At 34.1% G+C, this 12,538-nt stretch overlaps 1 protein-coding gene across 1 annotated transcript in view; it reads left to right on the top strand.

Annotated features, from left to right (window-relative positions):
* Positions 1-12,538, top strand: part of FAP (fibroblast activation protein alpha) — a 70,800-nt gene that overhangs the window by 14,682 nt on the left and 43,580 nt on the right. Inside the window, exons 3-10 of the mRNA XM_019727297.3 lie at positions 488-586; positions 1,536-1,630; positions 2,563-2,637; positions 4,110-4,162; positions 7,563-7,635; positions 8,307-8,427; positions 9,306-9,460; positions 11,505-11,608. Of these exons, the coding sequence (XP_019582856.1) occupies positions 488-586; positions 1,536-1,630; positions 2,563-2,637; positions 4,110-4,162; positions 7,563-7,635; positions 8,307-8,427; positions 9,306-9,460; positions 11,505-11,608 (775 nt within the window). The remainder of the gene's footprint in view (positions 1-487; positions 587-1,535; positions 1,631-2,562; positions 2,638-4,109; positions 4,163-7,562; positions 7,636-8,306; positions 8,428-9,305; positions 9,461-11,504; positions 11,609-12,538) is intronic.

Genomic DNA, 12,538 nt, shown 5'->3' with positions numbered 1-12,538 from the left:
TGGCTGATCTCATCTGACTAACTGGGGTGCAAAAAATACATCATTGATAAATCAGTGGAAATTCAAGCCAAGTGTATGTGAGCAAATGCAATAAAATGCTTAAGAGGCTAGGTATTTCGTCAAACCCACATAGTCTGCAATCCCAGCTTTGCAAGGCTTAGAGTTGTTGGAACCTTATTTCATAGTCCTTCTTTAAAATGTCTGGCAATTCTTCACTGCCTGAAGAATATGCCCCTGCCATGGCCCTTCTCTACACCCTTCACTCAAGATTTCCCACCCTCCCAGGCAATCTAACTACCTCTCTAAGCCTCAGTTAACCTGTCTGTAAAAAAGGAGGTAATACTTATAGCTATTGAAACAGGAGTTAAACAAGTGTTTTACAAATGGCAGATCTTTTCATTATATGACAAAGAACAGATGAGAGAGGGGCTTAGTATTTATTTGAGTTATTCTTTTTAGTAATAATTTGTTTCCTCTTCCCCCAAAGTTCATAACTCTGATGAAAATACAGCAAGAGCACTCACACTGAAAGATATTTTAAATGGAACATTTTTCTATAAAACATTTTTTCCAAATTGGGTTTCAGGTAGGTAAATTATTTATTTATTTTTTTTACCTTTGGGTTTTAAAATGTATGTTTTATTTTGCTTTTGCTTTTAGTGCCAACACATCTCTGTGTTGACAGAAGCTGAATCAGTTGAAATGGAAAAAAGAGCAATTATTTAGATAAGTCAAGTGGTCAGAAAAGCATTTTTGACAGAACCATTTAGACTGGATTTTCCCAGTAGTAAAGGGACCAATAGGAGTTTATCAGAAAAGTAAAAGTTGAAAATGTGTTGTTAGAATACTCCGAGCATATGGTACAGGTATTCAGAATGAGAGATAAATACCTATTTAGGAGAGGTAATAAGACTTTTACCAAAAAAGAAATCCATCATTAATCTGGATAATGAAAGAAATAGACAAATCCCACCCTAACAACAAATTATTTAAGGGCCATAAAATTGATATTTGCATACGGCTTTTGAAAGGATGTTGTCATATAAGTCTAATCAAATAAATGGTAAAGTCAACTAAATCGTTTATGACATTATAGTTGACATCTAAATTTCCAGTAAACAAAATTGAATATTTTCATTTTTCTCTTTAGAAAATAAAATGCACATAAAATAAGTTTTAAATTAAATTGAACACAACCCAAAAGAAATGTATATTTTTATTGCAAAGAAACATACCATTTAAAACTAATTTATCCTTTTATAACAGTGAAAACCCAATTTTATTCCTAAGCACCTTGTACTAGTTAGAATAAGGTTGCTACTAGCAAAAATGGCATTTTAGTGGAAAGTAGAAAAAAGTATCCTTCCTTCCTTCCACCAACTTACTGTTTTAAACATGGCAAAGCAATATGTACTGGACAGAGAGGAAAAACAAAGTAAGTCTGTGAAATGAGAGATGTTTCTCTCTGTTATATATGTGTTTCCTGTTAAGGGAGGTTATTTCAAGTTGTTTTTGTTTTTCCTTCTTGTTTAAAGGACAAGAATATCTTCATCAATCTACAGATAATAATATAGTATTTTATAATATTGAAACAGGAGAATCATATATCATTTTGAGTAATACCACCATGGTATGTATCCAACATCCCCTTCCTCCTCAGAAAACTTTGCCAGCTCTTCACTGACCAAGAAACAGTCCAAACACTTAGCAAGGGATCTGGACCCAGCCTGCCTTCTCAGCTCCACCCCCACTGCAGTTTTCCTTTAATCCTCTCTTCTAGTCGCACTAGACTACTGCCCTTGCCTCCTGTAAATCACCTAACATCTTTCTTCCTCTGTAGAAATAGTATAGTATGAGATAAAAATTAAGAATTCAGTCAGGTAAACTGAGGTTCAAGTCCTAGCTCTGTCACTTACTAGTTACGGAAACTTGGCCGAGGTTCCACACTACACCAACCTCGCTATGCCTTAGTTTCTTCTGAAAAGTAGGAATAATAATACCTCTTTAAAATTCATGTAAGAATCAAATGAAGTAGCATTTGAAAGTGCTTAGGGCACTGCCTAACATCGCATAAATGCTCAATCCATGGAAGCGATGATACATAGGCACATGCTACTCTGTTCTCCTGGACTCTCAATCCTCCTCCTTTCTCTGCCCTCAGGAGCCCACTAATCTTAAAGCCATGCTCAGATGACACTCTCCTCCTTTGCGCAAGCAATGATACTCTCATTTGGATTCAATCACTTCTTCCTTAATGTTTTTGTCATTCTATATTTATATCCTTTTTATAGAACCACTTTGTAATATGTTACTTATTTAAAAGTTTAACAGTATAAGCTTCTTGAAATCACAAAGTATATCTTTTTTCTCGTGGTGTCTAGACACCCATAGTGTCTAGTAAATTTCTTTATGTACAGTAGATACTACCTAAACATTTTTAAATTGCATTGAAGGTATATGTATGTAGGAGTATTACAATGATACGCTATTCTTTTAGAATGACAAATTAACATGGTTTGGCTATATTTTTCTACATTCTAATCAACTTCTTTATAATTTCAGAAAAGTGTGAATGCTTCAAATTATGGCTTATCACCTGATCGGCAATTTGCATATCTGGAAAGTGATTATTCAAAGGTATTGATTATTTAATTTGGGTATATCTGATTATATCCCCTACCAACCCACAGTTTGGCCTATAAGTGTATGAGGAAGCAAGAGTCTATCTTTATGTCTAAAGAGTCAAGAAGTTAATGTGGGTTCTAGATGAGCCCAAAAAGCATAACTGAAACATATACAAATAATTTAGAATTGAGCATACTTGTCTGGCTATCATCAAGCAGTAGAGACTGCTTTCCTCTGGGGAAAAAAACTTTGTTTGGGGGGCACCGATATCAGAAAAGGGAGACTCATTCTCGTATTTCAAGAGCTATTTTAATATTATAAATTATTAGTTAATTCTTACATTTTAACCTCATAAAGTTTGTTATTAGTGAACATGGGAAAATCAAGATGTAGCTTATTTAACTCACTCAAGCAAGATGATATACAGTCAGTGGCAGACCAGTTTAAATCTGTCTTGGAAAGTGTACTGTAGAAAAATCCCACCAAACCAGACCATTTACCCTTATTTAATTTCCCCCTCCTGAATTAAGTTGGGGAAGTTAATCATCTTATTCTTTCTATTTATACATCTTCAAGATGATTTTTTTTTTTGCAAAATAGCAAAAGAACTTACTATCAAATTAAACATCTAATAATTACTTTTGATCAAGAATCTTTTGTTTTAACGGTCATTTTTCATATCCTATTTGAGATGCAAAACTTGCTTAATATTCGGAATGAAAAGTCAACCTTGACCTTCAGTAGTTGTTCAGTCGGCTGATTATTTACAACAGACCAGGTCCTAGTACCAGCAATCATCATAAATACATGTTTCAACCTGCTGGAGCTTCTTTGACAAGAGTTTGAAAGCCCTTTTAAGAAACAAAATCCAAAATAATAATTGCATTATTCACTAACCAAAATACAAATATGAGAAAAAGAGTAGTTTTTTTTTTTTTTAAGGAGATAAGCTATATCTCTCCTATTTATTTTTTCAGTTTCCATTTTTTTAAAAAAAAACACAACATACTCTATTAAAGAGGGGCAAGCATTTTGTAATAAAACTATATGTTGAATGAAATTCTTTTTATATAATTTTAATGGGCATCGTGATAATTACTCAGATGCTTGACAATCCTTCTGGGCTATGGAAATCAGTGGTTTTACTTCAATCAAGGTAAAATATAAGTGGAAAATTCTTAGGACAGAGTGTGTCAAAGAAAAGTTTGTTATATTAAGAAATGTCTTTGGATGTGGTTTTTATGGAGTGAGGATTGAATTGTTGCTGAGATTAGTTCTGGAACTTGGACAAACAGCACAAAAATCCATAGTAAAATTATTTAAATGAAGACTCATAGGGAATTGAAACATGTCCTTCCTAGTGTCTTGTGAAAATAGTCTTTTTTATAATTCTGAACCTTGAATTGAATGATCTATGATTATGCATTACTGATATAAGCTTTTTAAAAATCATAATTTATCTTTGCCTCTCTTCTTTTTGACAGCTTTGGAGATACTCTTACACAGCAACATATCACATCTATGACCTTAGAAATGGGTAAAATTTTATGTCTGTTTATTAATACTACTTAAATCTAATACATAGACTTTTTCATTACAAATTCTGATTTGAGGTTAAGACTACATTACCTTGTTACTAATCTTAGTTTCTTACTTCTTTATGATATTTGTGCACCCATATAAAAAGAAATTCAAGGAAATATTTCTGTGGAATCTTCAACTCTTTTTATCATTTTTATTAATATTTTATTAATATTTGGCTAATATTTTGCATTTTTATACACCATATAGTTTTTTTCCCCTCTAGTTTTGAACACCAAATTATAAATATACTATTTATGGAAATAAACATATGTAGTAAAAGTACAAAAACATTCATGGGAATGATACAGTATTTTTAGGAGAGTAGTTACCTCATTGGAAGGAAACAGAAAGGAGGAAGATGTAGCATTCCTTCTTTGAGAACATATATTCCACTAGTCAATTTTAAACTAATTGTTTTTAAAATTGCAAACCGTTAATATTTCTTAAATTTAGATGGTAGATAAATTATCATCTATTACATTATTTTCTTTCTTTGAATGTCTAACTACTTGAAATATTTACAATTTAAAAGAAAAAAAAATAAATGAATGAGTAAGTAGGTGAAGGACTAAGAAAGAGAATTCCTGGCAGAAAGAAAATTGTGTAAAAGCACAAAGGGAAGGGAAAGCATGGAGTTTTTCAGGAAACTGAATGTAGGTCAGTTGAGTTGAAATTGGAGGAGGACGTGCTGACTAGTGGGAAGTGGTGTAAGGTTGGGAAGGTGTTGAGACCAGGAAGCATGGACCAAACAATAATGAGGAAGCCATTAAGAAGAGTTTAGATTTCATCTGATGACAATGGGGAATCACTGAAGGATTTTAAATGGGAAATGACATGATCAGATTTGTACTTTAGAAAAATCACTCTGACTAAGACTGGACAATGAATTAGTTTGGTCACTCATCTTAATATGATACCCTGTTTGCTATTATATAAAAGGAAAATAATCATATGTCTTGAAGAGGTATTGAAAAATCTTACGGCCTAGTTCCCCTTTTGTCTAGTAAGAGCACAAAAATAAAAAATAAAAAAATGTATCTACTTCTTTTACATTTTCAGAAAAGTATAACGCTGATCTCCTTAAACTGTCAAATTAAGAAACAGGAACCGGTACATAAAATAGAATCTAAATTAATCTAATGTACACTGAGTCTTTCTTTTTTCTGTATTCACTTTGCCACCAAATTCAAGAAGTATTTATTGAGTACCTACTATGTGAAAAGCATATCTGGGAGGATACAGAAGAGCTTAAGGTGCCAACCCTACCCTCAAGAAACATTTAAGACTAGTGAAGTAGAAACTTTCTCTTTCAGTACAGTTTCTTAAGGCTGTAGTCATTTTCTTATTTCTCATTTAATTATTTTTGAATTCTCCAAGTCCTACCTATGTTGAGGGTCACCAAATTTAACAGCATTTCAAAAGAATATGGCAATACTAATATTTTAATTATGATTTGTATAAGCATTATGGACTAGAATCATTTTAAATATTTAACTTTTGTGCAGCGAATTTAATCAAACTGCTGTTGTTGAGTTTTTCTTTCCTTTTTTTTTTTCTTCACAACTGTTAATTTGCCAAATTATTTTTTTTATCAGGCAAATATACTATAATTTAGGGAGTGAGGGGTGACAAATTTGTTGAGATTCAAGACAAGATTGAATACCAATAACTCCAAGTCATCTATGTGCCTCTGAAGAATATAAAAATCTACTACAGAGAAAATGGAGATGGTTCTGGTTTCCAGCAAGGGAAGGAATACTGAGGAGATGACAGCCTTTGTAAATAAAGCAGCCTCCTCCACTTTCTCATACTGTTAATTATTTAGAAAACACAGAAAATAGCAGCTGTGGTGACTTTCCAGTCATGAAAAGATTGTGCCCTGAGGTTTTTTCCATCTTGGTGCTGTCTACATGATTGCGTTGATGATTCCACAGCATATGAAAATGTAAAGCAATGTTGCAATGTCAAAGACAACATGAGCACTGACTTGAGACAGAATTGTAAACCAGGTGAAGAGTATCTTCTCTGGGTCATTTCTTCACCCATGCCCTCGTATGTCTTCAATATGTTCTGGACCTTCCATGGTCCAGGTGCTCATTAAGTGCCCTGTGGCAGTCAACATTCACACTGCAGCACCAATGGTCTTCCTCCTCCAGGGGCATCAAACCTGGTTAGTCCCGTGCCATGTTCCCTCATTTTTCGCTAGGCCTCCTGCCGCATGACCTAGTAAGTTAAACCAAGGTAATATGTGTTACAAGTCTTCTCAAATTTTTAAAAATGAGGAAATTAGAAATGTCAGGAATATGTCAGGTCCAGATATATTTTGGAGAGGGAAGCCCAAGAGTCTCTTCAGTCTCCTCACATTATACCTTGGAGGCATGTCTTATTTTTGTCTCCACAGAAACATTCTTGATTAAAACTATTAATACAATCTTAAAGAAGATAATAATGAAAACTTAAACATGATATCCTATGACTCTTTAACACATAAAAATCTGAACACATTCTTGCCGAAGGACTACAAAATCTCTACCGTACAAGTCAGTCAATTGAGTATTTGCAGGATGACTCCAAGGATCAAAGGGAGATTTTTGACCAATAAGATATTTGGAATTTCCCCATGGGTGGAGGACTTTGCAAGCTTAAGGCATATTGCCCAGTATACGATCTGTTTTTCAGTTTAGCTTGAGATCAGATGTTCCTTTCCGTTTCTGATTTCAAGTCAGATCCCTGGGGAGATTGTCAAATGGCATCTTATTTTCAAAAACTTGAAATGCATATGCATTCACAGAGATAGGGGTTGTGAATGAGAATATGGAAGAGTACATGTTAAAGTTAAGCACCATTATAGAATTTCAGAGCTGGAAGGCTCTTCAGCAACCATCTCAGCCTGGTGTGTACAAATTTTAAACTCTTGAGGGCTAAAGATTTGAGTTTAATCAGGGGTCTGCCAAGAACTAACAATGTGATTTTTAAAAGTCATATCATGTCTCTAACCTTATGTTTATTTTCTATAAAAGGAGGGCATTCCATTAGATGATTTCTAGAGATATTCCCACTTTCACAATATATAAATCTTTAATCCGTTCACTTCATTCTAAAGGTCAGAAAACAGACCCAGAGGAGTTAAAGACTTCTAAGTAACTAGTGAATTACTGCAAACTACACCCCATATCTCCAGTCCCAAATTGCCACATTCGTTCCGTTAGGTTTGAAGAAGCAAAGAGGATGACCCTTCATTTCTATTGTTTCTTTATTTTTTCTCTTTATACAGATTTTTTTTTTTTTTTTTTTTTGCATTGAACAGCAAGGTTTATTTCTTTTTTTTTTTTTCTGTTTTTCTTTCCTTCCAGAGAGTTTGTGAGAAGAAATAAGCTTCCTCATCCAATTCAGTATATATGCTGGTCGCCTGTTGGGAGTAAATTAGTAAGTGTTTAAATTATAGAAGTGTTTTATCGTTTCAATAAAAGAGGAGCCATTTGATTTTGGCCTTTGTTAAATTTCCCTGCCCAAAAGGAAAAAAAATACATTTATCACTATTTTAGTGGTGAAAAACGAGAAGGGTTTTGATAAATTGAAACCCATTTGAGAATTCCGCAAAATCTCGAGCTCATGGATAGACTTCTTTAAATATCGCAGTCAGAAACTTTATCCTTATACTCAGCCAGAATGAGTTGTGCCAGAAAGCTCAGGAAAAATATGGTTTTCACAAGTTTCCCAGACTAGCTTCAGACAACATGAAATTTTGTCCAAGCTCTTATTTAAAGACTCTAAATAAAGATTAGATCTGGCTAGCTATTAATATTCAGAGATTTATTTGACTTTCTGTCAATATACATATTTATTTGGGTAATAAAACAACTAACAAAGTGGTATACTTTATTCTTTATTTGATACAGACTTTAAAAATCATAATCGATGTTAATGTGAGTTGGTTGGGTTTTTTTGACCTACTAAAATGACATTTTAGTTCTGAATCTTTTTTGCATCTGGATTACCATTCTTTTTAATTAGGCGAATAATTAACACAAATATACAGACTTCATTGCATTTTTTATGGAATTTCCCCTTATTAACTGGCTTACCACCACTTCCAGGCATATGTCTATCAAAACAATATCTATCTGAAACAAAGACCAGAAGACCCACCTTTTCAAATAACATACAGTGGAAGAGAAAATAAAATATTTAATGGAATCCCAGACTGGGTTTATGAAGGTAAGCTATATTCTTTTTCTACTGCTGCAGTTTTAGGCTTTTAATTGAAAATAATTGCATACATTTTGATGAGTGGCATGTTACTGAGATGAATGGTGGCATTTCTGAAAGCTGTTATCCAGGTTATGAACAGGATATAAATGTTCTGAAAGAACAAAATCTTGTTGTCAGGCTGGTAGAATTTATTTTTATGAGCATTATAAAGTGGTAGTGATCATTTATATTCCAAAAAATATATGGTTCTTAGATGCTGTGTTAATACATCTTCTCAGGTTTGTTTTTTCTTGAGAAATAAATCTTTTTTTCCCAAACTAAACAACAGAAAATATTATTATGTGGGAAAATATTCTTAGTGTTTTATACTTTTGTGAATTTTGTCCTCTTTGTAGGTCATGTAAGATGCAGTTAACTGGACTTTAATAAAAGGCCTTTTAGTCCTTGTCTGGTAAAAAATATATAACTGAAGTTTTTTGTTTTTTTTTAGTATTCCCAGGAAAGAAAGTCAACTTTCAATGTTTAAGTCACTGCATAGTATAATTACAGTTCTCCTTGTTTTGGCTATTTTAGATGACTATAAAAAACAGAAGCTGCCACAAAGTGAAAAATTAATTATTGTTGATATGTTTATTATTTATTTTAAAAGTTATGTTTCTGATCAATGTCAATTCCTAAGGAAACTAACTGATGTTTGATAAGGGATATAAGGTTAAACTGCTCCTCTAAACCCAGACTATTTATCTTTTAATAATTAAAGTATGTCACATCCACATCAAAAAAATGATTTCAATTAATGTTTGTGTACAATGTATTTTGAAGTATATACAATGATTTTAAGAGTAAGCTGAAATTGTAATTAATATGCAGTGTTTATTTTTCAGAGGAAATGCTTTCTACGAAATATGCTCTCTGGTGGTCTCCTAATGGAAAATTTGTGGCATATGTAGAGTTTAATGATACAGAGATACCCGTTATTTCCTATTCCTATTATGGCGATGAGCAATATCCTAGAACAATAAATATTCCATACCCAAAGGTATGTAGAATACTTTTAGCAGATGCTTCTCTTTCTTTGGTGTCAAAATGAGCAACCAATACCATGAATAGAGATGGGATCAACAAGTTTGGAGAGCTTTTTATCCTTGTGCATTGTAAAGCAAACATTGTACTCTGCTCTATTATTTATGTGGACATCTGTTGCGTTGGACATCTGGTTGTGCTGGATGAAGTAGTCTTTGCTAAATCCATTGCAGAATTTTTGAAAAACATATGGTCTAGATATGGAGGAAAAACAAGCTTATCTTAATTTCAATTTTCTCATATTTCACGCTCTAAATTCAGGGAAAAGTTCTCTTTTCCAATTCCCTCTTGAATTATCATGTAAATGTGTCCTAGAATGGGAAATACACATTTTGGGCTTGATGTTCCTGTCCAGTAGAAGCAGGCATAAGTTATGATCTTTTCTGGACATATGAGGCAGCTTATGTTCGTGAGTCTAGTTCCTTCCTTGAATGCATTAGACAGGGTGTGAGCCACAAGTTTCTTGCATAAACATTCTAGCACTCTCACTGTACATACTTATTCATTCCCATGTCTGAAAAGGCCTATATGTGCAGTTGGAAAATAGCCAGGGCACAGTGGGGAAGCATCATATCTTCATTTAATTTAGTCAAGAAATCTGAAAGGGGAACAAATCATAATTTTCCTCTTGCACAAGGAATAAAAGTAATTTTAGAATGCAGTTCATTGTCCTTTCATCCCCATTGTTCATACTTGCCAAGGGGAAAACTGTCATGGATGGGTACAGGTGGTCCCTATATGTGACAAAGATGAGATGGATGCACATACACACAAGAGGATTTCGAAGTGAGCCAAAGTAGCCGTAGTAAGAGAAATAGAAATTCCAGATAGTCTAAAATGTATTTGTAAAGCCTTTTGAGAGTAGTCAATGGATTGGAGATGAGTGTTTAAGTAGGAAACCCCTCAAGGGCTGTGCATAAGTCTGAAAGTTAGAGATGTTTGGAAGGGAGAGGTGTGATACTTGGGATCCAAGATGTAAAAGGACTTGGATCTTTAGGAGAACGTAAGGGAATGGGAAGAAATAAAAAAACCCAGAACTGAGGAGTAATTGACACTGACAAAGTTGGGACCAAATTTTCGCGTTTCTTTGAAGACCGAAGTTGCTGAACCATCTGACATTGGACTGAGACCGGAGACTGCTTGGAAGAAGCAGGAAGTCCCAGCTAAACCTTAAGTGTAACAAGGAGGTCAGAGGAGAGCCTGGACAATTCCTTAGATAAATCCAAATAGCACGAGGAGCATTTGAGACTATTTACCTAAACTTAGCGGATTTAAATTGTTTAATGAGTGTAAGATTCTCTTTTTCTGTGGTAAAATAACAGAGAAACTCTAAGAAGCTGTTTGGGTGTGAATTATACTGTCATGTAAATTTAGGGCATATAATAACAAGTAGAAAGCACAAAACAAGAAAAGTGTAAATCCCATGGACCTTTATTTGTAGGTGAAATTCCCCTAATTTGGGAGTGGGGGTGTAGGGTGGGGTGGGAAGACCACAGCATTAGTAACATAACCAGCTAGGAGACTAAGTGGTGCTTGTCTGGATCAAACTATAGGGTAAAAGCAAAAAGTATTTTTCATTATTTATTCTTTACATTCCTCTCCCAAAACCAATCTGCCTCTGCACTCTCCCTTGTACATAGAGAAATGATTATCATAATTATCTTAATAATAATAGTAATGGGAACTATCTGTCTTAAAACTCAGAAAAGAGAATAGCAATTACAGAACAACATTTTCATATCCCAAATTTTTCTCTGGGAATCAAAACTCCCTCATTAATGGCTTAAAATATGTTTCACTCTGATTGACACAATATTTGTAATTGCCCGGCAAGTAAAATTGAAATGAAATTCCTGATCATGTTACAATTAGAATGTTTTCAACAGTAATATACTTAACGTTTTCATCTTATAAAAATATGTTTAAATTCCTAAAGTGTTCTTAAAATGTTGGTGATGATTAGAATGTTATGAGCTGATATATCTTCATTTTCTTGGCAGGCTGGTGCCAAGAATCCTGTTGTTCGGATATTTATTGTCGATACCACTTACCCTGATCATGTAGGTCCCAGAGAAGTGCCCGTTCCAGCCATGATAGCCTCGAGGTATATTAATCTCAGATGCTTTCCACCTTTTAAACTGAATTTTAACACAAACTCTGAATCAGTGTTTACATTTCTTTTAGAGTTTTTGATGAGTAAACAAGAAACAAAAATAAACAAATTAAATTGGTCTACAAAGTTAAAAACAGACAAAAGTAAAAATCAAAAATAAGTTTCTTAAATTGGTTTTAAAATACCAGCCCTTTTCACATGTATAAAAATGACCATAGTGATCAATTTAAATGATACAACCCTCAGATGTGTAAATGTCAACTTGGGAGCAATAGCCAGGTAGTAAAACTTACCTATTTCCTCAGCCTGGCTTTTTTCAAGTCTGGTCTATTTTCTTTCCAACCCAGAATTTGTAGATCATGCTTATCACATGTGCATGGCAAACAAGAGAAGATAAACTAACCTTCTCCATTAGCATTTTTCACTAAGATGCAGGCTATTTGCAATTACTGGTTGTAGAATTAACTATTTGGGGGTGAACTGTAGGCAACAGGGACGTGGAGCATTCTCCCTTCTCCAGCATGGTGTCCTGCCCTGTATAGACCTTGTCTGATTAGTCCTGATTATGGCAACCTTCTAACCCTCCATCAATCCTTGTGGTCATTCTGGGTGAAATGGATACAGGGGAGGGGTCCCCAAACCCTATGTGGTGGGCCTCCTCACCACTTCCCAAACCCTAACAGACCAAGGCTTTGCTTCCCTCCTTCTGCCTTATGCAGAAGAGTCAGCCAGGACTGAATAATGCATCACTAGTATGGAAAAGAGCCTTATCTGAGGCTTCTGCTGGGTCTTGCCAAGGTGAATTTACTCTTGGATAATCAAAAACATCTGTACGTTTTTGAATTCTCTGTTATTCTCCACCTTAATGTAGTTGGTGAAAACTTGACTTAATAAATCTTTTTTTAAGTGTCATTCTCTGTC

The sequence above is a fragment of the Rhinolophus sinicus genome, chromosome 17 (assembly GCF_057876585.1).
Source record: "Rhinolophus sinicus isolate RSI-liver-muscle chromosome 17, RSI-T2T, whole genome shotgun sequence".
Classification (NCBI taxonomy): Eukaryota; Metazoa; Chordata; class Mammalia; order Chiroptera; family Rhinolophidae; genus Rhinolophus; species Rhinolophus sinicus.
This window is presented reverse-complemented; position numbering and strand designations above follow the sequence as displayed.